Source organism: Leguminivora glycinivorella, chromosome 22 (genome assembly GCF_023078275.1).
Source record: "Leguminivora glycinivorella isolate SPB_JAAS2020 chromosome 22, LegGlyc_1.1, whole genome shotgun sequence".
Lineage (NCBI taxonomy): Eukaryota > Metazoa > Arthropoda > Insecta > Lepidoptera > Tortricidae > Leguminivora > Leguminivora glycinivorella.
Window position 1 is genome coordinate 6,870,647 of NC_062992.1, and position 27,351 is coordinate 6,897,997.

Consider the following 27,351-nt stretch of genomic DNA (forward strand, 5'->3'; position numbering starts at 1 on the left):
GTTCAGAAGTTAAAGTTAATGAAGAAAACTATTTTTAGTCCCAACACCTTTATTTGCGTCATATAGAGATATAAAAAACATCAGGCTTCTTCTGGGTCACCTAGAAACAATGTCATAAATAAACCATACAGAATCATTTTAAGAGAAAACTACAGAATGTAAATGTATCGTGAGAACACTAAAAGCTCGGCCACACCTGCGCGTTTTGAGAGCGTAGGCGGAGCGTTAGCGGAGCGCAATGAAAGCGGTGCGCCGGACGAACGCCGGCGTTGCGCCCAGCGGACGCCGGCGGGAAATAAAGAGCGCGGATTGCGCGCTCCGCTAACGCCACGCTATAAAAACGCTTTATGTGTGGTGGAGGCTTTAGTTATACTTTTTGGGCCAGCCAAGGTTTCACCAATATCTAACGATTTTAATTCCGTTGGAATTGGAAAGGACTAAGAGAAAAATACAACTTACAATATCGGAAATACTTCATCAATATTTAACTTAATCTAAGTAAGTTCAATAATATGTCCCAATTATGCTACAGTGAACTACGAAACTAATTATAGTAATAAATATTATTGCAACATTTACAAAACTCAGAAATTTCATAATCATATGGGTTATTTTTTTTGATCTTGTGCTTATTTCCAAAATATTACTTATCCTGTTAATACGTAAGGTACTCTCAAAAACTACCATACTAAATTGTGACTTTGCCCACTTTGAAAAAAAAAAAAAAAACTAAGAAACAAATTTGGAAAGAAATCATTGCTCAATGCTTTAAAATCGCATTATTAAAGCGTTAATCGAAGTACCAGGGTTCGAAAGGATAATTATCATGATAAATATCACGATAATTATCGTGATAATAAAAGGTGGATAATTATCGATTGATAATAACAAACAAAATGGAAGATCTCAGTTGGTTTAAATGCCAAAAAATTAAAATTATTTTTTTAATGAAAAATGTTACAAGAACACATGATATTTATCGGATAATTATCACGAAGCGTAATTATTTTGATAATTTTCGAATCAGAAAAGTACATAATATTAGTTCAAATCACTGGGCAAAGTCATAATATGGCAATGTTGGATTCAGTTGAATTTAACCAGATTTGATGGGTACTGGAGAGGAGCCGACGTGCTTAGTGAGTATTTTGGCGAGCATCCCGACTGACAGCACGAATACTATGCCCGCTGGCATGAACTTTCTGCTGTTGTAGAATCTGGAATAAAAAAAATGTTTACGTAAGTACTTCTACGTTGAGACCATTTACATACATACATACATACAATCACGCCTGTTTCCCATATAGGGGTAGGCAGAGCACATGAAACTGCTAAAGTTACAGTGCCACTCTTGGCAAATAAGGGGTTGAAAGAAAACGAAACTGTGACATTGCAGTGACAGGTTGCCAGCCTCTCACCTACGCCACAATTTACCTCATATCCCACAGTCGCCTTCTACGACACCCACGGGAAGAAAGGGGGTGGTGAAATTCTTAACCCGTCACCACACGGGTTATACCATTTACATGAAGAAGAAAAAAACTATAAAATTATATTTGACAACTAAATAGGGAATACATTGATTTAAACTAACATAACAAGATTTGCACTCATCATTTTAGAACTAAACAGGTAATCAACTAAACACTTTCAAGTCTACCCGTGGTCACACGAACATAACGTGATGTTCGAAACGTCAGGCCAAATATAAATTTAAGTGTTTACGCGATTAAGTCCTGTTTAGTTCTTAAATTATAAATAGCCGTACAGTATTTCTTTACGTCGTATTTTTTTTTTCTTTACAAAGTTCTTTATAACTTTTAAACAAAATTAAATCATGTACCCATTCACAGTCTAAAATAGCACAGAAAAATAAAATTGAATATTAATGGGCCTTTTTTGACATAGGTAAGTACCTTAATGTATGCACATTATGTATTATATTAGTCAACAGTTACTGTATATATTTACCTGTATCCCATGAGACCTCCCAAGACGGTGGTGGTTCCAAGCATCAGCTGGTAGTTAGAGGGGTCCTTGCTGATTTGATATGCGCCAATGCCTGTCGATTTAAGAGTTTAAGTTACTAAACAAGTTTAAGTAACTAAACATACAACTAAGGAAAGGGAAGAAATCGGATTATTTTCGTTAAATATTTTTTGATTTGTTGTTTTACAAGTAGTCACACTACTATATAAAAATCATAAACTGAAATAGATATCATACACGAAAGAAAAAAACGATATGGCCCACTGGTGGCCGAGGGGGACTCGAACCTGAGTCTCAAGGCTACGCGGCTAACGTCTTGACCACTAGACCACCCGCCCGCCGTCATTATACATCATACTTGATCATCTATTTTAGTTTTCTATAACAGGTGAGAGGCTTTTCTCCAGGAGTGGAACAATAAGGGGTCATAAGTCACAACATTACAAACCATGACAAAGCATACAATTGGCATGAATTTCAAAACAGCTATGGTAGTAACTGGTATAGCAAATGTTATAGTAAAGAAACTTTTTCATATTTGCAATTATTTGTCACATCAATACCAAATCCTTACCTAAGATAGAGCCAAAGATGAGACCAGCACCAAGAGACGGAATGGATCCTGAAAAATAAAATAATTTTTGAAGTAAAAAAATGGATATAAAAAAATTAACAAGTTTAAGTTACAACTTTGCCCAATATGCTTCTTAGCATTGGGCAAAGTTGCAAAACTGACTGAGAAACCTAATAATATTATACTATTTTTCACCTTAGATGAGTTCGGTGACACTTCCAAAAATTCTCAATTACGCATACTATGTTTGCTAAATATAATTGCGAACTAAATTATATCTTTGCGTAAAATAACGAGAAACATATAAATATAGCAGAAACGTCTGCAATCGATGCCACTAGGCTTAGAATAAATTTAAAAGTGAAAAATGTCTGCCTTGGGTGGGTTGGTTTCGCTGGCTTGGTTGAAGTCTTGGTGGCTCAGTTGGCAGAGCGCTGGAATATTGATCCAGAGGCCGTGAGTTCAAGTCTCACCCAAGGCAGACATTTTCCACTTTTAAATTTATTCTAAGCCTAGTGACATCGATTGCAGACGTTTCTGCTAATCAGAAGTTAAAATTTAGCATGGTTAGCGCATCGTAACTGGTGAATTTCCAATATGACTTGGAACTCCGGTTGCCGTTTAAGAAGTTTAACACTCATACGAGATGTCGCTACGGGTCCCATTGACCTTAGTAGTGGAAAATTTCGCTGGCTTGGTTGAAGTCTTGGTGGCTCAGTTGGCAGAGCGCTGGACTATTGATCCAGAGGCCGTGAGTTCAAGTCTCACCCAAGGCAGACATTTTCCACTTTTGAATTTATTCTAAGCCTAGTGGCATCGATTGCAGACGTTTCTGCTAATCAGAAGTTAACAATATATATCTTAACATGAAAATAAAGAGGAAGAAAAAAAAATGCAACATAGAATAGGAATGTGTGTGCTAGAGAGAGGGAAAAAAATACATGTGTTGTATACACAGTCAAATAACTTAAACTAGGTACTTATGAATTGACATGCAAGCAGGGAAAATTTCAAGCGGGATTTTTTATAGAATCTAAAATAGCATACTTATACTTAGCCTCGGGCAGATGACATATATCAAGGTGGGTAAAAAGTTGATTATACGTAGTAAGGAGCCTGCGAAGAGGCGCGCGCGCACCGGCGTTGGTGCGGCACGGGGCCACCGCGAACAGCCGGTACGCGCGCGTGTCTCGGCGGTTAACAGTTGATGATACAATAAACCAGTTTGTTCTACAGTCATAGATGCGGGCAAAGTGCCTTAATTATGTATACACGACTTTATTGTTTTTACGTTAACCTTTTGAAACCCATATGTTAAATAGGAGCAATCAATTTTGAATTATACCAAAATTAGTTATGGTGTCATTTAAATTTTTAAGCTGGCTACCTGGGGACTCGGAGGGTAAGAGTCTCAGGCTCAGGTTAAAGGTTGTGGGTGCATATTTTTGACACTTTTTTTTTATTTATTTAAGAAAGAAACAAACGGTCTTTTACAAAAGTACATAGTATTTTTAAAATCTAAACCTGGAGTTTCATTAATGTTTTAAATATAATGCAGTGCAAGACAGTGAGTAACATATTTTACCTTATAAATCTATTACACTAAGATAACAATAACTTTAACTTTATCCGCATCTATATTTAATACCTTGGCTGTACAAGTACAACTCTATTTACTTTGGTATTTATACAACAGTATTTATGTCAAGTTTTCCTTAACAAACACCTACTAAGTCAAGACTATCTATTGATACTTCTTTGTTGCCTACATGAGTAGTTCACCGCAATTGGTGACAACAACAAGTTAAGGATTTTTTACCATTTGTGACAGGGGGCGGGAGTCAAATAGGAATCTGGAAAATATCATTCCCATTTTTCCCCTAAAACGCTACTTAGTAAATCATTCTAACCTAGAGGGCGTGGAGGATGAAAATTTATTTTTTACAGAAAAAGTTTAATTCATTTTAGATTCACATTAAAAGTTAGGGTCCCCCCACATCTAGCGTCTCGCGAGCGTAGCGTCGGGCCAACTGTACGGAAAAAGACGCCGCGTCGACGTCGTGCTGACGCGGCGTCAGGCTTTGCCATACAGTTCGCCTGATGCTACGCTCGCGAGACGCTAGATGAGGGGGGGGGGGGCTACCTTAACTTAACCTAGTGGGACTACATTGTATCCACAGGTTTCTCCCAAGTCGCTGCCAGTACCTAATGTGCCCAGAGTTACATACATACATACATAAAATCACGCCTGTATCCCATAAAGGGGTAGGCAGAACACATGAAACTACTAAAGCTTCAGTGCCACTCTTGGCAAATAAGGGGTTGAAAGAAAACGAAACTGTGACATTGCAGTGACAGGTTGCCAGCCTCTCGCCTACGCCACAATTTAACCCATATCCCATAGTCGCCTTCTACGACACCCACGGGAAGAAAGGGGGTGGTGAAATTCTTTACCCATCACCACACAGGCCAGAGTTAAGAAGAAATTTTTACTTTTAAAATTTAAATATTACAACTTCATAGTTTCTTTTATTTCATATTATGATTATTAGATTACATTTTATTTTACATTACAATTGCAACAACTTAGCCTTAAATATTCAATTCAATTTTATTTCAATTTATGAACCAGTGTGATTATCATATTGTTAAATATAAATTATTGCAAGTAATGCAAGAATGACTGTTTCAATAAAACCATCTTATAAAACAATGCTCTGTTATGACTTAATGTTATCATGAGTATGATCACATTCAATCGAGTTTGTTTTCAATGAGACTGCAAAGATATATCAAAATTATTAATACTTTAGGTCAGTGGTGGACAAACTTTTGTATTGTAGGTACACAGATGTATTGTGGGAACAATATATTTTATATACAAATACTTATATACATAGAAAACATCCATGACTCAGGAATAACCACAAAATTAAAATTTTGAAAAATCCCCGACCGCGACCTAGTGGACCGATTTTCATGAAACATGGCTAAGAACACTCCCGACTAACACAGCTTTCAAATAAAAAAAACTAAATCGAAATCGGTTCATCCGTTCGGGAGCCACATGCCACAGACAGACACACACACAGACAGACAAACAGACAGACAGACAGACAGACAGACACGTCAAACTTATAACACCCCGTCGTTTTTGCGTCGGGGGTTAACAAATATCTGTGCTCATCACACAAATAAATGCCCTTACCGGGATTCGAACCCGGGACCGCAGCTTAGCAGGCAGGGTCACTACTCGCTAGGCCAGACCGGTCCTCATTATATTTGGAAGGTCTGGTGACAGGCTGGATACAATCCTTTCGGACCATACTTTGCACACCACTGCTTTAGCTATCAGTAAGTAAGTAATAGTTATTTTCTCAAACATGCAATGAAATATTGTCTTTACGTTCCTTAAAATGGGCTGGGATGTATCGCTTTTTGGGCGCAACAACTCGAGAGGACTGTAAAGGGATTTCATATTATTTTTCAGGCCTAGGCCTACGTTCCTTAAAATGGGCTGGGAAGTATCGCTTTTTGGGCGCAACAACTCGAGAGGACTGTAAAGGGATGCATATTATTTTTCAATATTGATATATTGTCCTTTAGAGCATTTTTTTTATTTCATTGTATGTTTGAGAAAAGCTATACATGCCTCGGCGTGAAAAGATTCCAATATTGAAATCCTCATTTTCCCGGCCTCTGATGTAATGTACTATTGTTTTACAAGGGGGCAAAGTTGTTGTTTAACCGCATGTGCCAATATTGAAACACAAAATTCCAATTTTCACACACACCAACACTATGAAAATATGAACTGTAAAACATCAAAATAAATAAAATACTTCAATATATTTAACGTTTAGGATTCAAAATCATCATTTATACGTGAATTTCAACACCCAGCTTTAGACATCAAGTTAAAATTTGTATGAAATTACTTTGCACTCTTGTGGATAAAATGCAATTTTGCAATTATCTGTTTTCAAATAGCAAAGAAAGCCTTTATCAGTTGGTGTGGTGAAAATTTATTTATTCCATCAGGTAACAAATGACCCATTTGGTGAACACTAAAATCACATACACATACACTTTTAAAAGTAACAATCACAGAGACAAATATAATAATAAGAATGACACAAACACAAAATAAAATAAAATAAACACAAAATAAATATTACATTACAATATTACATTATAATATTACATTAATAAGTTGGAAGATCTTTATCAATAGGTACCTTTATTTACACTTGTAGGTATTACACGGAATATTTTGTTATAAGGGCATTTTCAGAATGTAGGTCCTCCCAATTAGCAAAATTTGTTAACAAAAATTAACTCGCTGTCAGTTTTGTGACGACAACTAAGCATGAAATCTGTCTAAAAATTTACTTTTTTCACATTCTGAATGTAGATTATTGCTTAAATTTTATGTGATTAACACAAAAACAATATTTAATTATCATCACAAAACTGACAGGGAGTTAATTTTTGTTAACAACTTTCGCTAAATGGAGCATCCCAAATTCTGAAAATGCCCATAATTGGAATTTGTGGTCTAAATAAAAATTTCTCAAAAAATTTATGATAATAGAAAGTTCTAGAAAACGACTGAGAAGAAGAGAAGACCTGACATAACATAATATATATTAAAAATAATATAAAACAATAAAAAGCTTTGAAATTAAAGGGTTTTACTGTTTCAAAGTGGGAGTCAATACAAATTACAAATAGTTTGAGCTGTGTTTTCTTTCCAAGACAAGTATGTACCCCTTTAGATAAGTTATCGAACTTTAAATTCTTTGATTAATAAGATTTGAAACTAGTGTACCTAATGTAATAATGTTACATCAAAACAAAACATCACTGGAAAAAGTCATCTATAAAACTGGTACAACTTTGTTTTTCTAGCACATTCTTAATATTTTGACGAATTGCTAGCTTAATGTACCGGAATAAATTATAATACTAACCTGCTTTTGCGTAACCCATAATACCGCCAGCGGCAACAGTTGCGGCGTACGCAAAACCGAAAAAGTCGACACCCATGTTTGGTTTTAGTAAAAATATATGATATAAAGTTTCAGCAACTTATTATCTCTTATCAAATCTTTGTAGAGCAGACCGATAACCACAAATTCGCTGCACGAATGAAGTGATTTTCAATATTTGCGAGATAGACGATTCGATGCGATGTTATGACGTTTGCAATTTTGACATTGACAGTACAGCCTTAAGCTCCAGTTTGTTTAAGACAGAGTTTTTATCGCCTATTTTGGTAATTACAGGCCTCGTAGCCGAATGGCATTTCTGAGACGCGAAAAGGTAACCGTCAACGGTAGTCTGGCTCTGTCGCTCCATTATGCAAGAGCGATAAAGATAGACCGCGACGAAAGAGATATTATCGTGAGCGTTTCCTGGGTGGCTAGCCGAATGGCACAATCGCTCACGAAACGAAGCGCTAGTAGATATCTATCTCTATCGCGCTTGCATATTGGCGCGACAGAGCCAGCGGCGTATCGTTTGGCGTCGGAGAAATGCCATTCGGCTACGGGGCCTGAAGTGCAATTATTTCTGCTAACTTACTACTTTTGAAAAGTAATTCTTATCAGTTTGCCTGAGTAAATACAACTTTAAGATAGGGGAATAAGTGACAAAATATTAAATGCAAGGTAGAGTGAAGTTTTAAAGCATGAACTTGAAGAAATCACAAATATCACAATGAATCCAACCAAACCAAACGTCAAAATTCCGTCCACAGTTTTTAAATTCCTCCTAAAATTCCATCACCAAACCCATGCATATCAGCTAAAACCTCCCGCACTCAATGCACGCGTCTTTATTGACCATTGCTTCGTAATTTCCTACTTGATTATATAGTCACTGTCACAAAATTTTATCATAATTTCTTATCAATACGATACCTACGTCATTCCTATTTCTTTCACGACTTAAAGTTGTGTGTTTCACTGAGCAAGGCCGTCGTTTAGTTACCCGCTGTTGGTAAGAGTGCTCGGTCGCTTTGCATTTATAGAAAAAAACGTTCGATCTTATTTCATTTTTTTTCTCTAGTGTCCTAAGCCCGGCAATCTTGGAGTAGGAAGGCCGCGAGTTTTTCATATATTACTGTGTAATCTATTCGGCCACGATGTTGAAAAGTGCTTCGAAGGTGACAATTAACACAGGGAATGTGTTGAACTTAATTGATATCAAGAAAAAAGCTGGACAGAATGTAACTGAGGAGGTTAGTATTAACCAAGACTATAATTACTTTTAGTTACCTTTAGTTATTATCTGAGTTAACCAGAGGCATTTAACTCATTAATGGTTCAATAATTTTACATACACAACATATCACAAAATTTGTGTTTATAACATGCCTGAATAATTTCAGGCCCATGCCACAGGAGGTAATATATCCTACAATACTACATTTAAAATAAATAAATATTATAGGACATTCTTACACAGATTGACTGAGGCCCACGGTAAGCTCAAGAAGGCTTGTGTTGTGGGTACTCAGACAACGATATATATAATATATAAATACTTACATACATCCATTTATTGTAATATGTATTATATTTCCGTCACAACATTTTATCTTTTTTTTTTTATTATTAAATGGGCTTACTCTTGAGCACAGACTAGCCAAAGGCAAAGATGTGGCCTATATATTAATTTACACTTGGTAATGGCATTTAATGAAATTTTTAATATCTTTCAAGTATACTAAATAAATATTAAACCATAATACAGCATGAGTACAAGATTAATGTAACATTCAATACAAAATAAGGTCAAATAGTTTGTTACAAAAATATTACTATTGCAATCATTCAACGGTTAGATCCTTCATTCAACCAACGATAAAAATATGAAAACAGGTTGCATGAGCGTAAACTGACACAATACCTTTAATAAAATTATTAAGTTATTTTTTACTGGCATGAATTGTGAACAACACGATTAAAAACAATTTTTAACCAACTTCAAAAAACAAGGAGGTTCTCAATTCGACTGAATTTTTTTTGTCAACAATTATCTTTGTATCATAATATGTACATTATAGCTTTCCAATATGACTTCTTGGAACTCTGGTAGCGAAGTATACCACTTTTAATATACATAGATCATTGGTGTGCAAACTTTTTTTACTGGGGACCAAAATATGAAGGATTTTTAGAGGCGGGTCAGATTACACCAAAATTGCATTTAAACTACAGTGCTGGCCGTATCACACACTATTTTGAAGGACCGGTCCTCCTCCGATGACCGGAATCCTCTTTTGGGCTGGACATGGCCCGCGGGCTGTAGTTTACCCACTATGCCCACCACTACTATAGATGTCGTCATGGTCCCTTTAGGTTTCCACCAAGAGAGACCATGCTTTCATTCAAGTTTGGCAAGTTTTTAATGTAACAAAATAGTAGTTGTAGTTTAAGTTGTTTTTTTTTTTCAAAATAAATGTAATTAAATTAAAATTCTAACTATTTATTTATGAAGTAATTCTGAATTAGATGGCAAATCCCTGGTAGTGATCCTGAGCCTGTGAGTTCAAGTCTTACTTAAGGTAGAAATGTTTCTCACTTTTAAATTTGTTTTAAATTAAAGGAATTGAGGTCTAAATGCATGAAAAAAATCTAGTTGACTTTGGTTACTTCAGGCAGGCAAGCATGGTCGCGCGATAAATGATAACACATAAGACCTTCCCTATATAGCACTATTTGTAAGTGCTATTATAAGGACGGCCTGATGTTTTTTTTTATCGCGCAACCACAATGTTTTACTTGGCATAAGCATGTATGGTTTTTCAAGAATGACTTAGCATAATTATGAATCCTATTTTTAGCTATGACGAAACTTTAGTAAACCAGTAGTCATGTCACTCTTTGTATGATTAAAAACGTTCAGCAATTCAATACCCATTCATATCTTTGCGGTTAAAAATAAAAACCGGCCAAGAGCGTGTCGGGCCACGCTCAGTGTAGGGTTCCGTAGTTTTCCGTATTTTTCTCAAAAACTACCGAACCTATCAAGTTCAAAACAATTTTCCTAGAAAGTCTTTATTAAGTTCTACTTTTGTGATTTTTTTCATATTTTTTAAACATATGGTTCAAAAGTTAGAGGGGGGGGACTCACTAAATATTAATATTATCAAAAAAACGATCTTAGGAAACCCTTATTCATTTTTAAATACCTATCCAACAATATATCACACGTTGGGGTTGGAATGAAAAAAAATATCAGCCCCCACTTTACATGTAGGGGGGGTACCCTAATAAAACATTTTTTCCATTTTTTATTTTTGCACTTTGTTGACGTGATCGATATACATATTGGTACCAAATTTCAGCTTTCTAGTGCTAACGGTTACTGAGATTATCCGCGGACGGACGGACGGACGGACGGACGGACGGACGGACGGACAGACAGACATGGCGAAACTATAAGGGTTCCTAGTTGACTACGGAACCCTAATAAAAATGTGCCCCTATGTCATAGCTATAGCATGTTTCTACCCTAGTACCAACTAGGGTAGTTATAGTTAGGGTTAGGGTAATAATAGGTGACCCTGCCTACAAAGGTCGAGGTCTTGGGTTTGAATCTTGGTAAGGGCATTTATTCGTAATTTGTGTGTATAAGACAACACAAATATTAACTTTAGTATAAGGTAACATACCCCATAATGGACGGTGATGCCATTATGGACAAAAAAACACAAATCCTTAAAAATAAGTATCTAAAATTAGTTTCTAAAAACTGACGGCTATGTACCATAAACTAGAGTTGTAGAGCTGTTTCAGTTTGAAGTTTCAATTAATTCGGTTATTTCTGAAGGTCGCCAAATGACAAGATAAAATTCACCAGTTTACTGAAAAAAATATGAAGACGAATTCTTAGTAATGTTGCTAAGAGAGTTGAGTTCATGTATAAAATAATAAAAAAATAATACTCGGTGTAAACTTGAATGAGTTTTACTTACTGCATTAAGCATGAGGTAAGGTATAAAACATACTAGTTTGTTGCTCCAAAGATATAAAGAAATATCCATTACTGGAACCGAAAAACTGCGTACCTCCTATGATGGACAAGGAACAATTTACAAAACCAAAATTTATAAGAAACAATCCTATGATAAAGTAACCCAAACTAATTTTATTTGGGGTATATAAAATTGACTCATTGAGTATCAGTTGGCTTTAAAAGTAAAATTTTAAACTTATTTCACTGTCCATAATGGGGGATCCATTACTGGAGAACTGCCGTCCATAATTGGAGAAAAAACACCTAGTTTTAATTTGTTAACTATGAAGAAACCAATGGGAGTATCTATTCTGCAATACGCTTGAAATGTCAAAGAAGGATAGGACATTCAAGATTTAACACGCTTAGCGGTAGAATTTTTACATTTATCAGTGAAATATCAAAAACAGGCGAAAATTTTTCTTAAACTGTCCATGATTGGGTCCGTTACCTTATATGCATATAGCTAGGCATACACAGATTTAATTTATTTCCTTGTAGGTATATTGTCTTAAACACTAGACAGAAAAACCTATTCATTTATTTTAGAAGGAAAACACCATAACCTATGCACGTAAATAATGTCCTTATATAAATCTTATCCACAGTTGTATATAGGTAATAATGACACAAATGTATTGTTAGAAATCCCCGAGGTTTTCCCATACAGTCACATACACTGTGTTAAAATTACAAAATTGTTGAATAACATAACACAGAATGAGTGTAAATTTAAAGATTGTTATCCATACTAATATTATAAATGGGAAAGTGTGTGTGTCTGTTTGTTTGTCCGTCTTTCACGGCAAAACGGAGCGAGGAATTGACGTTTTTTTTTAACTGGAGATAGTTGAAAGGATGGCGAGTGACATAGGCTTCTTTTTGTCTCTTTCTAACCACCCACTTCCCTCAAATGGGGGGTGGAAGTTTGTATGGAGCATTTCACTATTTTCGAATTTCACGCGAGCGAAGCCGCGGACAAAAGCTAGTATTTGTATATTTAAATGAAATTGATAATAAATAAATATTATAGGACATACTTACACATATTTAGCGAGTCCCGTCCCACTGTAAGCTCAAGAAGGCTTGTGTGGCTAAGGTACTCAGACAATGATATATAAAATATACGAATACTTATATACGTAGAAAACATCCATGCCAGGATTGACAGGAACAAATATCTGTGCTCATTACACAACACACAAAATAAATAAATACCCTTACCGAGATTCGAACCCAGGACTGCGGCTTAGTAGGCAGGGTCACTACGCGCAAGGCTAGGCCAGACCGGTTATGAGATTTTAAAGATTTTTAGATCTTTTATTGATGGTTCGCAGGTACGTTTTTTTCTTAGATTTTGTCTGTCTATACTTACGGATTTATATATGTCGCAGGGAAACGGCCAAAACAGAGATTTGATCAAATCTCTAAGGGATTTGATCAAATCACGCAGGATGTCAAAATGGCGAATCTATTTCATCATTTCTCTAGAAAATTTCAGTCATTTGACTAAATCCCTGACTCTGTTTAGTGAGATCACAAAATCGGCCAATAGACACGCCACGTTTTGTCATTTCACTAGATTTGTTTAGGGATTTGATAAAATCCCTGAACCGCGTCAGTAACTTGACGAAACGAGCTTATAGTATACGTCTTTGGTATTAGGTACTGTAAGTCGTAAGGGACCGGCCACACTTAAGAGACGCATGTCCTGAGGTGCGGAACGGACGTCCGCGCCACGCCGCCTGAATGTAATGCCTGGGGGCGCGTCTTACGTCCTTCCTATACAAAATGTACTGAGGAGACGTTTTTTGAATTACATTCAGGCGGCGTGGCGGAGACGTCCGTTGCGCGCCCCGAGACACGAGACGCTTAAGTGGGAACGCTGCCTAAGGTGGGCGCCACTTTAGAACACAGCTATTAGTTTAACTACTTAAGATAAAACGAATACATACATACTTACAAATGAATAATTGCCTTCCTTCATTAAAGACGTAGGAACATTTACCTCCTTAATTGTTACTATGCATTGTATATCATAGTCGTCATACTACAACTGATCGATAATAAACTTTTTACTTAGTAGATAGAGTTTACTTTTCATTGTATTGCTATTGGTACGTGCCTGAAGATATTGATATAGTGTTATTATACCTATACCTAGTTGTTTAGATTACCTACTACTAGACAAATGGGAAAAAATCAGTAAATAAACCGATTTTGAACTTTATTATGATTTATGGCGTTATTCATAAACGCTATTGTAATCCTGAATTAGCTAACTGTGCTAATACCTAATCGTTTGTCTTTACGTACCTATATCTACTGATATATTACGTAATTTACGTATATATGATAATTGTAATTTTCAGTACAGTTGGTGCTTTTTTTACGCACTAGTGCGAGAAGTGGTCCATTATACAATATCAGGTCGAAACTTCGGAGGGCCATTTGTACTGAAAATCGTCGTACGATACACGTGCGAAAAAGAAATTCGTAACTCGTGTCAATGCCACTCGTTTCGGATTCCCTTTTTTCATCACTTGTTTATGTGTCTATTTGGTATTTAATTGTTTGTATAACAAATACACATATTTTTTTATTGAGCTATAATGTTCACAATGTCATGGTAGGTACTTATATTTATTGCGTGGTTTACTGTGTAATTAAAATACATTTTCCCCTCACTAGCTCGGAAACACGTCTTTTGCCCTTTAATACCAGCGGGTAAAAACGCATTTTATCCACTAGTGGGTAAAGTAATTTGACCTTGAATAAAGTCAAATTAACTGCTTTAAAATTGATAAAAGTAGGTGAATCAAGTAATTAAGATGATTTACCACCTGTGGAACTACTGGAAGCAGTGATAAACGCATTTTTTTGCGTTGTAGTTTCCTCGCTATAGTGAGAGGAAAAGTTTTGTGTTACACTCGGATGCAAATGTATTTTACTTCTCGTGTGTTAAAAAACTCGCAAGTTCAGGATTCTATTCTCGAACCACTCGCTTCGCTCGTGGTTCAACTATAGAATCCTTTCACTTGCTCGTTTTTCAATTCCACACTCGGCGTTAAAATACAACTTTGCCCCCTTGTATAACAGATAACTATTACATTCATTGGATTTTAAATAATCCAACTCTAAAAAATAGCATCCGTATGGGCACCACAAATTACCCGTGGCCGAGGTAGGCAATAGACAAAGATGAGATGCTGGCGATGGCGGAAAGACTTGGACTCATTTTGTTGCGACTGGCGGATGCACAGAGCCGTGACGAGTGGCGCAAAACAGTAGGCCTAGCACATATTGCTGCGAGAGTATGTCGCTGCGAGATAGACTACCCGTCCTTTTGCCATTAATACAGTTAGAAGAAGACCTGTCATCTATCTCGCGGCGACATACTCTCGCGGCAATCATGTGCTAGGCCTACTGGGAAGGCCTTTGCCCAGCAGTGGGACTCAATAGGCTATTGCAAAAACTCTTTACTGTACTTGAAGCAGGACCCTTACGTGATAGAAAGTCACATACGATTATAGATATCTTGACAAGTTCGTAATCTGCTACCACATACTTCCTACCATGCCACAGTGTCAACACAGTATAACAATGATTGTTGACAAAACATATCATTTGACGCTTGCGTATGGCGCTGTGTGACAGCTTCTGGCATTCACGGTGACGCGGTGATTTTTCAAATTTCACTTTTAAGAGGATACGGTAGCGAAAATGCTAAAATGGAAAGGAGTTCCCCTTTCAACTTGGGAATTTTAGTTAAATATACAAGTCTTATTAACTAGATTTATCGAAAAAAAATTATCCATTAAGAACAACTCAGTCAAAAGATATTTCAAAAAAATCTTTAAAATCGAGGTTCCGCTCTCGACTCTTTCCTCCTTCAAAACTTAATCAATCGGAACGAAATTTGAGAATCTGAATAACAATGAAATAATCTATGTCGGACCGTTTAGCTTTTTTGTTTAATTGTTACCAATCTTGAGTATCACACCTTTTTTGTGCTACAATAAAAAAGGCCGTTTTTGGTAATTTTTGATTGGCTCTAGAGTCTTTAAAAAGCAGAATATCAAAAAAATCAAAACGGTCCGACACAGATAAAAATAATAACAATCTGTGTTGAAAAAATCATTGCTCTATCTTCAAAAACCAGGGAGGAAATAGTCGAGAGCGTTTGTATGGAGAATTGACCCCTACCGTATCGTTTTAATAACATGGCTGTATGAGTCAAGACGCACGTCTTAGTCCGTTTTCACACTATCCAATCCGATATCGGATGTTGGAAGGATTTCAAATAGAAAAAAATCCCAGATGGCGCCTGTAAATCCTGTAATATACCTCAGGATATCGGTGAAAACCTGAAAACGCACTTAGTCAATGATACGGTTATAGAAATTAACGTGTCTGCATTGTATTTTATTTTATTTAATATTCAATGTAATACGATATGGATTTTAATTGTCCGAAATAAATGAATTTTATTTTATTTTATTTTATTTTTTTATTTTATTTGTGCTTATCTACTGTTAAAATATGCCTGGTTTTGGCTGTCTTATTGTAGTTATAAAAGGCAAAAGTAGGTGTGTAATACGATACCATGGAGATTTCCTTACGATGATTTCCGTCAGAGATACACAAAATAAATATTAAATCGTATCATAATGACGATTTTCATTTTTTACAAGGTCAAGTTTGAAAATAATTATTAATTTAAATTAATTTTGATCATGTGCTTTCTTTTTTTTTTGCATGATAGGGATTTGAAATGACTGCGAAGATTAAATAAACTTCGACTGAAATTTCAAACTTTCGGTTATTATGCTTTGCTAAAATGACATTGCCAGTTCTGAAAAATCTTGACTGGATCTCACCAAATCTTATCTATAAGGCACTGTCTCATCAAAAGCATGAGCTATGAGCTATCGGCTATATAGAAAGGAACAAAAGATAGTAGCTCCCGCGTAAATAAAAGAGACGCCATGATAGTGCGAGCAAGTTTCATTTCGGAGCCGAGCATTTCTTTTTTTTTGCCACTTTTATGAAGTGTGATATTTTTGAAGAAAAAAAAATTCCATTTCTACTCAGAATGACTAGCTTTTTCAATCCCTTAAAAAATTTGTCCCATACAATTTTCTCTTATTTTGTTACCATTTTCCGTACATGTTGTATAGGGTAACAAAAGAGGAAAGTAACAAAAGTGTATGGAAATTCTGGAACACTTTTTGTCTCCCAGTTAGATTGAAAGTACTCGTGATTCTGAGTACAATTGACCTAAAATTCCCTAAAACAATAAAAAAAAATTATTGGCAAAAAAAAAAGAAATGCTCAGCCGAGCTATGAAGTATAAGTGCCACTTGCAACAACGAAAATGGAGGGTTAACTTATATATGGAATTTGACAGATGACAGCCCTGTCGGTTAGTACCCTGGGTTAAGTGATTGGTGGAAGTGGGCCTAAAACGCTCGCTGTTTCTTATTTACACGGGAGCGATTATCTTCTGTTTCAACAGCCGATAGCATAGCTTACTCGCCCGACGCGGAGCTTCGAAACCCAGCGAAGGCCGAAGGCCGAGCTCCGCGTAGGGCCGAAGGCCCGGAGCGTCCCTGATAAGCTCGCTGGCGGACCGGGAATTTGGAGCAATAGTAAAAGTGTCTTGAGAAGCTCACGAGGGGCCTACGGCCTGGTTTTGGTGAGACCAGTGCCTAAACCTCTTTTCAGGTGCACACTGGTCGCACGATAAATGATTTAACATCAGACCGTCCCTTTCGCACTATTTGTAAGTACGATAGGAACGGCCTGATGTTTTTATCATTTATCGTGCGACCATGCTATCGGTGCAGCTATACATTAGTTTGCACAATATTAATATTCGATTTATTTTTTTCAGCTATCAGAAAGCATAAAGCTGACCCTCTCAGAATGGGGCTCGCAGAATGGCGTGAAACTACAAAATGGCACCGAAGACCCGGACACCTCACACGACTCCGACTACGCTGTCCAGTCCTCCGTAGTCACAGGCACCAGCTCCGAAGTCGTAGTCAACATAACCAGGTATTAGAAACGTCACTTCGCTGGCTCAGCAACGCGAAGCGGTATTAGATTTTCACCGAAACAGACATGGGTTTATTATGCTTGTAAAATAGACACCTCACATAACTCTGACTACGCAGTCCAGTCCTCCGTAGTCACAGGCGCCAGTTCCGAAGTCGTAGTCAATATTACCAGGTATTAAAAACATTAAAAACTCGCTTTGCTGGCTCAGCGTCGCGAAGTGTGTCTTGCTTGACATTCAACTCCAGATTTCACCATTCGTAACCGGTACGATCCGACCATTCAACCGCAAAGACTCAGACACCTCACAAGACTCTGACTACGCTGTCCAGTTCGCCGTAGTCACAAGCTCCAGCTCCGAAGTCGTAGTCTACATTACAAGGTGTTAGACACATGACTTAGTTGGCTCAGCGACGCGACGTGGACTTTAGACAGACCAATACAACAAGACGGCCCTTACAGGGCGACTCGCGGTCACCAAGCATACGAAAAATCAGGTGTATAAAAGTTTGAACGCGCGCGACACCGATCAGTAGCGCCCAAGTATACGACCCGCTAACAGTGTTCGTGTCCGCTCGGGAAAAAATCTTAAATAATTAAATTTGGTTGCAAACAATGGTCTCTTGCAGCATAAAGTGGTGTGGCAAGTCTTCTAACACTTCCACATATAAAAAAGATGGAATAACATTCCACAGTTAAGTCAAATTAATTATTTCGTTGAATATTGTTTATTATCCGCGGAGTTCATTTATACTGGTCAATATGGTTGTAGTGAGCGGCGCCGAGGCGCGTCCATCCCTTTTTGCCTAGTTAACAATGCGATATGCTATCCCTTTCACGTAAACGACTAGGGATGGGGCCATGTTAGTTTATGTCTGTTGCGGGAACTTCGTACTACCGTTCGTACCATGTGCTACCATTTTATGAAATATAAAAGAAAGCAGATTTGTAATTGTGAAATTATCTAGAATCTGTAGAGTTTGTAGTGTTATTTAGTTGATTGATTAGTTTAGAATATTTAGTTGGTAATTTAACTTAGTAAACGTAAGTAAAAATGCACAGTTTAGTTATTAGTTAGTAGAATGATTTTTATTGAGGTGCTATCACAATCGTCATCCTCCTTGCGTTATTCCGGCATCAGCATTCGCCACGGCTCATGGGAGCATGGGGTCCGCTTTGGCAACTAGTCCCGGGATTTGGCGTAGGCACTAGTTTTATGAAAGCGACTGCCATCTGACCTTCCAACCCGAAGGGTAACTAGGCCTTATTGGAATTGAGGTCAACATCATAATCAGATATGAAATTTAATCTATGGCCACGTTTCTGGTCCATCAGCAGATCAGCTCCATGATACCATAATATTGCATCGTCACATGATTTACACAATTATGTGTGCAAAATTTCAGCTCAATCGTTTAAAAATATCTGCTTTAAAAGTCGCATGATACTAACATTGCAAGTTAAATAAAAGCTTGCAAAAACGCCTAACTTGCGCATTTCTTACCATTACTTGTAGAAATAATACTTTATAACTAAAGAAATATAAATAAGTTAGAAAAACTGCTATAATATTATAATTTGTTGCAAAACAAATTCACCACAGTACTGGTACCGGTACCATTGTCTATAATAGACATGTCCCATTCCCATCCCTACGGCTAAGCGTAAAGGCGCGCCATTATTTGAAACGACCAATGGCAGCACCGGGCGCTCCCGCCTCACCCCGCAAGGATTGGTGATTTGCGTCTCGAACAATATCGCTTGCAATAGGCTTCTAGTGGGGTGTTCTGTGGCGTAAGCGAGAGGCTGGCAACCTGTCACTGCAATGTCACAGTTTCGTTTTCTTTCAACCCCTTATTTGCCAAGAGTGGCACTGAAGCTTTAGTACTGTCATGTGCTCTGCCTACCTCTTTATGGGATACAGGCGTGATTGTATGTATGTATTTTTGCTAAGAGTGTATAATTTAATATCCTGAAGTTAGTTAAAAATCATTAAATAAATAATTCCACATCAATTAGATATTATCGACAACTGACAATGTTGAGCTTTTGATTGAACAAATATCACAATTACCACACATGGTCTGTGTAAAGTATTTTTACTTTTATTTAGATTGCGGTATACTAAGTACAAAATTCTACCCCCCATTTTAGCAAAGTGGGGGATTAGAAAGAGACAAAAGGTAGCATATGTCACTCTCCATCCGTTCAACTATCTCCATTCAAAAAATCACGTCAGTTCGTCGCTCCATTTTGCCGTGAAAGACGGACAAACAAACAGACACACACACATTTTCCCATAAGTTATAATATTAGTATGGATTCTTACAGATTGACTAAGCCCTACGGTACGCTCAAAAAACTTGTGTTTTAGGTAATCGGACAGCGAAATCCATACTAATATTATAAATAGGAAAGTGTGTGTGTGTGTGTTTGTTCGTCTTTCACGGCAAAACGGAGAGACCAATTGACGTGATTTTTCAACTGGAGATAGTTGAAGGGATGGAGAGTGACATAGGCTACTTTTTGTCTCTTTCTAACGCAAGCGAAGCCGCGGGAAAAAGCTAGTATAATATAAAAGTACTCTAAAAAAATTCAACAATCAATATCTACCTAGACTCATTACACAAATAATTGCCCTTATCGGGGCTCGAACCCTGGACCGTAGTAGGCAGTGTGATTCACGGTGGTTAGATTACTAAACGGAGCATAGTGTTATGAAAGTGATAACATTAATAAATCAATCATTCATCATTATTGTTTTTTATCAGCTAGATGTACAACAACATACAATCAACATACAATCACGCCTGTATCCCATATAGGGGTAGGCAGAACACATGAAACTACTAAAGTTTCAGTGCTAGATGTAGGTATTCAGAAATCATTATTAGGTATGTCATTGATTTAAATTGATAATTTGATATCAATATGGTTGAAATTATTGCACATCCGGTTTTTTTTAACATAATCATCATACGTCGTTATAAATATAGTGCCTGAATTACTGTTTCCTCTTCAAATGTTATCATTATCAATGTAATAAACACTTATCGCTTTCATCAAATTGATAAAATATGACTATTTACTCTTCAAACAAAAATGTGTCGTTTTCTTTCGACTTAAAACCTCATTTTCAAGTATTCTAGTTTAAAATGTGTTATTCGTGTGGGGTATGTGTGTTCCAAGCATTGTAAAATAAAGGCATTCTAGCATGACTCGACAAAAAGAGAAGAAATTATTATTTTCAGTACAGATGGTGCTTTTTTGACGCATTAGTGCGAGAAGTGGCTCGTTTTTTTTTGTCAGGTCGAAACTTCGAAGGGCCATCTGTACTGAAAAACGTCGTACGATACACGTGCGAAAAGGAACTCTTTTGTCACATTGTAGTTATAGCTTTTCTAATGTTCACTATCTTTAATAATCTAATTAAGACGATACGGTAGGGGTCAATTCTCCATACAAACGCTCTCGACTATTTCCTCCCTGGTTAGCCAAGGAAAGAAACATTCCATGTTACATGTTAGATAGAGCAATGATTTTTTCACACAGATTGTTATTATTTTTATCTGTGTCGGACCGTTTTGATTTTTTTGATATTCTGCTTTTTAAAGACTCTAGAGCCAATCAAAAATCAAAACGGCCTTTTTCATTGTGGTCAAAGGTGTGATACTCAAGATTGGTAACAATTAACCAAAAAAGCTAAACGGTCCGACATAGATTATTTCATTGTTGTTCAGATTCTCAAATTTCGTTCCGATTGATTAAGTTTTGAAGGAGGAAAGAGTCGAGAGCGGAACCTCGATTTTAACCTCCTGGGGTTCAATGTCCTAATACTAGGACAAAATACCTACGATGGAATTTGAATCTATGTTAAATAGAATTGAGTTGTTTTTGTTTTGATTTGTTCGATTTTCAAAAAAATTAAATTCAGCCCTGTTTTATAGTACCATGCATTTTGTATGGTGGGTCGCTAGAGGTTAAAGATTTTTTTGTAAATATCTTTTGACTGAGTTGTTCTGAATGAACAATTTTTTTTCGATGAACCTAGTTAATAACAATTGCATATATAACTAAATTTCCCAAGTTGAAGGGGGGCTCCTTTCCATTTTATGATTTTCGCTACCGTATCCTCTTAAAAACTTTCTGATTCCAGTATTCACGGCGTTACACACAACTGTCATAGACAACGTGATACTAGCATATAACCCCGACGTACCCCCTAAGGAACCAGCGGACCCTATGACAGTATACTCCAATAAGGCATCGCCTATTTCGCTTAGCAATAATGTTGGTAAGTAGTAAATTACATACAGGCTGTAATTTTTATAATCTGCAATATTTTCTGTGTCAAATATCATACGATTTTAGACAACGTGATACTAGCATACCTACCTATATAAATGCAACCTACCCCCTAAGGAACCGGCGGACCCTATGACAGTATACTCCAATAAGGCATCGCCTATATCGCTGAGTGCCTTTATATCTATAATATTGGTAAGTCTGGCACAGTCGCCATGTAAAATTAAATCATGTGAAAATGATGAAACCCCTAGCAATAATTGATGTTTGGCAGGGTCGCCCTGTGAAGTATAGGCACACGTGACTCCTAGCATATTCTCGTTCCTTCAAAAGCTCGAAATACGCCTGTCGTAAGTTCTTGAACTCACACACGTGTATACATGTACAATATATTGGGTTATTGCGCAATACACGCCCATTTTTCGTGTTGACGACTGGCGAGTCGTGTCATCATGCGACACGTCTGTGGGTGGCTTGTCCGCTCTCTATTATTATGTGCTCTGAGGTTTTTAGCTCCCAGTGTTCTTCATCACAAACTAGGCATTCTGAATTATTTTTCTCTCCTTTCTAAACCATAAAATTGCATTTTTCAGGCGCTAAAATCCCATCAGAAACAGATGCGGACAGCGAGGCGGACGCGCGCAAGTGCGAAGCCATACTGCCGGGAATCAAAGTTCTATGGGCCGTTTTAGAAGACTATGTCAAAAACGGTAAGTACTTAGTAATTTATCGTATGAGATAGTAGGCAAACGAGTAGACAGGTCTCTTTGTGGTAAGCGATCACCGCCGCCCATGGGACACCCGAAACACCAAAAGGGTTGGGGATGCGGTGCCGTCCTTTAAGATGGGAGAACGATATATGTCCCTAAGGTGCCTCCGTAATATTGCCACGTTATCCCAGCCACGGCTCATGTCTGTTGTCCGCATTGGCAACTGATTCTGACAATCGGCGTAGGCACTATTTTATACAGAAGTGATTATCCCAGAGGGTGAACTTGGCTTTGTTGGGATTAATCTGGTTTCCTCTCGATTTTTTTCCTTCATCGAAAAGCGACTGGAAAATGTCAAACGAAATTTCCTCGACTGAAAGCTGCCGTTTTTATAAATGCACACGATTCAGAGTAAAGGGTGTTAGGGGGCAGCACAAAAGGTGCTGTGATGTTTCCGATTTATGTCACAAGGTGGCAGACCCAATAACGGCCGCGAAAGCGTCCGTGTCTTGTAAAGTCGCCGTCAATAGAAATTGTCAACAATGTAAACAAACCATTTTATAAAATATCAATATTCTAGCACAATTATATTATGTTAAAGGTTGGAGATCATAATGTGATATGAATTGATTAAATAACACATGGATGTAGCCAGTATCTGATGAGTTAGAATGGAAATTATATTGACTACAAGGTTTGTTTACATTGTTCACAAATTCTATTGACGACGACTTTACTCGTAGAATGCAACTCATGCAACATCTTAAGTTGTATTTACGATCAAAAATTGTTTTTTTTAGACCAACGGTGGTAGACCCTTAAACGCCCATCTTTCCTTTTAATTAAAATACAATCTGTTTACCGCAGCATGAAACAATATTCGACAAAAGTATAAAACTGTAAGGGCCGGTTGTTTCAAACTGTCTGTCAGCCTGTCACCGTAAAAACATTCCCTAAATTTTATTGCACACGGGAAGTTCCATTGAACTTTGCTGCATGAAGTATTTGTCTGTTAACTACGATTGATGCGACTGGCCCTAAGTAATATTTAAACATTTTGTAATAAAAAGCCATGCTTCTTAACGCGTATGAGAGCGTTAAGAAGCATGGCTGGTGTAAAGTTGAGTGATAGGATCAGAAATAGCGTGATAAGAGAGAAGTGTGGAGTGGATGTAGATGTGGTGACAAAGATTGAGATGGGTATGTTAAGGTGGTTCGGGCATGTAGAGAGGATGGATGAGAGGAGAGTAACGAAGAAAGTATATGAAAAAAGAGTGGAAGGATCAGTTGGAAGTGGAAGACCTAGGCGAACTTTTCTTGTTCAAATCGGGGAAATATTGCAAAAGGGCCAGGTCAGAAGTACTCGAAACCGAAGAGCGTGTATGAGAAACGTTATGAAAGTGTGTGAAGCGAAAGTGATTTGTCAGGATCGTAGTAAATGGAAATCCGTGATCTCTGCCTACCCCTCTGGGAAACAGGCGTGTATGTATGTTGTAATAAAAATCTATACATTTCCAGGCCGAGTGAACCAACTAGGCGTAGCCGACGTCGGCGGCGGCTGCCTATACAAGCTGCACGCGTGGGCTAAGATGAAGCCCACCATAGCGCAAATAAACCTGGCCTCGTGCTGCGTGGTGCCGCCGAGCCTGCACGCCTTCTGCCGCGCCAATGACGTGCAGCTGCTCACACACGCTGATCCGCCAGGTGGGTAAAAAAAAGTCATATGACACCAATAATGGACACTAATGCACCAGTATTGGACACTAATGCACCAGTAATGGACACTAATACACCAGTAATGAAACAAATGCTCCAGTAATGGTCACTTATGGTAGGTACCAGTAATTGACACCAGAAGAACCAGTAATGGACACAAAACGAAGCAGCAATGGACACAAAAGGCACCAGTAACACTTTAATAAGACACTTCAAAGGTCGTAATGTTACAAGTTATTTCAATACAGTAATAAATTTTCATTATTATGTCAATCTATTAGTATCAAAACCTTAGTAATCATTAGTATCTATACAAACTGCACGCGTGGGCTAAGATGAAGCCCACCATAGCGCAAATAAACCTGGCCTCGTGCTGCGTGGAGCCGCCGAGCCTGCACGCCTTCTGCCGCGCCAATGACGTGCAGCTGCTCACACACGCTGATCCGCCAGGTAAGATTACCCCTAGTACCAGTAATGGATACTAAACGGACCAGTAATGAACACTAAATGCACCTGTAATGGACACAAAAACGAACCAGTGATGGACACAAGAGGCACCAGTATTGGAACGAAATACGAACCAGAAATGGACATCAAAGGCAGTGTAAGATTGTACTTATACACTTCAAGGATATAACAGTGTTATAACACTTAGGGCCAGTTGCATCAACCACATTTGACATACACATCATCATCACGCAGCAGACGTCTATGGAACATCCCATACAATAAAATTTAACGAACGCTTTAACGGTGACAGACGGTTTGATGCAACCGGCCCAACGGCAAAGCAACAGTCAATTTTCATTGTTAGGTTTTTATCCAGACCTTAACAAACTTAATAAGGTATATATAAGCTCCACGCGTGGGCCAAAGTGAAGCCCACTATAGCCCAAATTAATTTAGATTGATGTTGCAAGTATTGACCCTACGCTCTTTAATTAAAAACTTACTTCAAGGATTGTACAAAGTACAAGCAATTACAAGATATGTGAGTGTGTACGGGAAAATGTCCCACTTTGTCGATTGCTATAAAGCCGCTTTGTCAGTTTATCCATATAAAGAAAATAAATATCTTATCGAACTGTGTCCATATAGTCTTAAAGAGTACTTTCAGCTTGTTAAAAAAAAAAAGATACAAGTAAATCTCTTTTCTTCCAGATCTACTCTCCCTGGCTGCCGTAAAGACCCTATCAGAGGCAGGTGTCGGTTGCGACAACCTAGATTGGTGCGCTCGCTACCAAGTCCACATTAAGTGTCGAGGAGTGCTGGCCTTAAAGGGATATGTGTGTAAGGCCACACTAGATAAAAAGGTTAAATAGGCTTAAAATGTTTAATTTATATTTACTGAAGTGATAAAAAATAGACGAAGGAATACTAAAACGTAACTAGAATCAGGCCAGAATAAGTTGGGAACGATTTAGCACCGTCTCTGCAAGGGCTAAATATGTGTCATAATCAGAGATCGTACGGATTTGCGATATTTTTAGTGAGTAGTGACTTATTACGTCGGTTTGATGACATTTAGTAAGACATGACGCACATTAATGCGATATTGTCATAACGGCTAAAGTTTGACGTTTAAAATAAGATTTCTACCGGCGAGGATGCCAAAATCGTTGCCAACTTATTTTGGCCTGGTGGCCGATTTTTAAATCTCGGCCATTCGATTTCGTGAAATGTGTTCAATAATATCTCCACTAAACTGACCCTTAATAAAGTTACAGTTGATTTGACAGCTGATGTAAAAAATTGCCCCAGTAATGGACAAGCGCCTATGATGGACAATTCTGGTGAAGTTTCATGTGGGTATTCTTATTTAAGTATCCAATGCCCATTATTTCCCGTAAGCTTAGAGTCCAATACTGATACCTTATAACTAGGGTTGTCAATTGCTAACTTTTGACGATGTGACCTTTATGGTGCCATTAGATTCAGCTGCCGAATTTTGATTATCAATATTTTGTTGCGTATAAGTATTTCTTTAGTGTATGTTAAAAAAACGCAATGCACTAATGTTCTAAGAAAACGTTTATTAATTATTGACGCATTGGGAATCTTTTGCACCTACTGTGTCTAAAAGCCATTCAGTGAAACAAACACGGAAAATTATACCTACAATTAATTTTTCCTTGATCTGTTACAATATTTTTATCGCAATTGTAAAAAATTGTAAGGTTATGCCCCAGTGCTGGACACTGTTCCAATAATTACCGATTTAAATTTTTACTAGACTAAAAATGCAAAATTTTTAAATAAAAAAAAATGATTGCGTGGTTCAGGTATCGGAGTTGAAATATTTTTAAACCGTACCGTAAGAAGCACAAATAAGATTTTCTTTCAAATCTCCAAAAAGTACTAAATTAAAATAATATATGATTTGGCGAACATTTGCAACACGCACTTGTAAATTTGATGTGTTGAAGTTTAGTGAAAAGTTCCACTTTGTCGGTTACCATGACGACGAGATTTGCTTGTAGATACGAGTAACTGGTCAAAACATTCTTACGGCAAGCGGCAAAATGGGACTTTTGTTGAAAAATTACACAAATAATATTCTCAAATATACCCGAATTGACTTAAATGAAGTTGTGATTTGAATAAAGCTTATGTATGCTTTATTATTGTGATATAAGTTATGAATTTACAAAAAAAAAACATGTGCAAAAATACAAAAAAAAAAACAGATTTGTAGTAGTCATTTAGGATATTTTAAAATGCCAGCAAATATTATAATATAATTTTATAGTTATTATACATTTTAAGTAAGTATTAATTTTAGTTCAAATTAATATTTGTACTTAGAAGGATCCTACTTTACAAATATAATTTCATTATAATTTAGATGATTCCTAATCTCTATTTATTATAAACTTGATATTTCCTGGTTTTAAACATTTCTAAGTTAAATGATGATTTAAATTACACACCGAAACTTAAGTACGAGTACTTAAATAAGTAATTTATGTT

At 37.1% G+C, this 27,351-nt stretch overlaps 2 protein-coding genes and 2 non-coding genes across 4 annotated transcripts; 3 read left to right on the top strand and 1 right to left on the bottom strand.

Annotated features, from left to right (window-relative positions):
* Positions 1-29: 29 nt before the first annotated feature.
* Positions 30-7,760, bottom strand: LOC125237751 (transmembrane protein 14C). Its single transcript, XM_048144925.1, has 4 exons — positions 7,537-7,760; positions 2,564-2,611; positions 1,972-2,062; positions 30-1,217 (listed from the first exon to the last, which is right to left on the bottom strand). Exons 1-4 carry the CDS (start codon positions 7,610-7,612, stop codon positions 1,097-1,099), a joined length of 336 nt encoding a protein of 111 aa, XP_048000882.1. The 5' UTR covers positions 7,613-7,760; the 3' UTR covers positions 30-1,096.
* Trnan-auu lies at positions 2,972-3,044 on the top strand. Its single transcript has one exon. It is a non-coding gene; the product is annotated as a tRNA-Asn (tRNA).
* On the top strand, positions 3,267-3,339 carry Trnan-auu. The gene has a single exon. It is a non-coding gene; the product is annotated as a tRNA-Asn (tRNA).
* A 669-nt stretch (positions 7,761-8,429) lies between the features above and the next one.
* Positions 8,430-26,750, top strand: LOC125238089 (glutamate--cysteine ligase regulatory subunit). The gene is made up of 9 exons (XM_048145378.1): positions 8,430-8,807; positions 17,487-17,650; positions 17,862-18,034; positions 21,807-21,944; positions 22,549-22,665; positions 24,184-24,369; positions 24,420-24,460; positions 24,687-24,831; positions 25,543-26,750. Exons 1-9 carry the CDS (start codon positions 8,712-8,714, stop codon positions 25,701-25,703), a joined length of 1,221 nt encoding a protein of 406 aa, XP_048001335.1. The 5' UTR covers positions 8,430-8,711; the 3' UTR covers positions 25,704-26,750.
* The last annotated feature ends 601 nt before the right edge of the window (positions 26,751-27,351 follow it).

What these genes read in the sequence shown, in the direction of transcription:
- LOC125238089 (XM_048145378.1), top strand. Translation starts at nt 8,712, where the DNA reads ATGTTGAAAAGTGCTTCGAAGGTGACAATTAACACAGGGAATGTGTTG. An exon ending in AGAAGACTATGTCAAAAACG is followed by an intron (nt 22,666 to 24,183) that starts GTAAGTACTTAG and finishes ATACATTTCCAG; the next exon opens with GCCGAGTGAACCAACTAGGC. An exon ending in CACACACGCTGATCCGCCAG is followed by an intron (nt 24,370 to 24,419) that starts GTGGGTAAAAAA and finishes CTAATGCACCAG; the next exon opens with TATTGGACACTAATGCACCA.
- LOC125237751 (XM_048144925.1), bottom strand. Translation starts at nt 7,612, where the DNA reads ATGGGTGTCGACTTTTTCGGTTTTGCGTACGCCGCAACTGTTGCCGCT. An exon ending in CATCTTTGGCTCTATCTTAG is followed by an intron (nt 2,063 to 2,563) that starts GTAAGGATTTGG and finishes TTAAATCGACAG; the next exon opens with GCATTGGCGCATATCAAATC. An exon ending in GGAGGTCTCATGGGATACAG is followed by an intron (nt 1,218 to 1,971) that starts GTAAATATATAC and finishes TTTTTATTCCAG; the next exon opens with ATTCTACAACAGCAGAAAGT.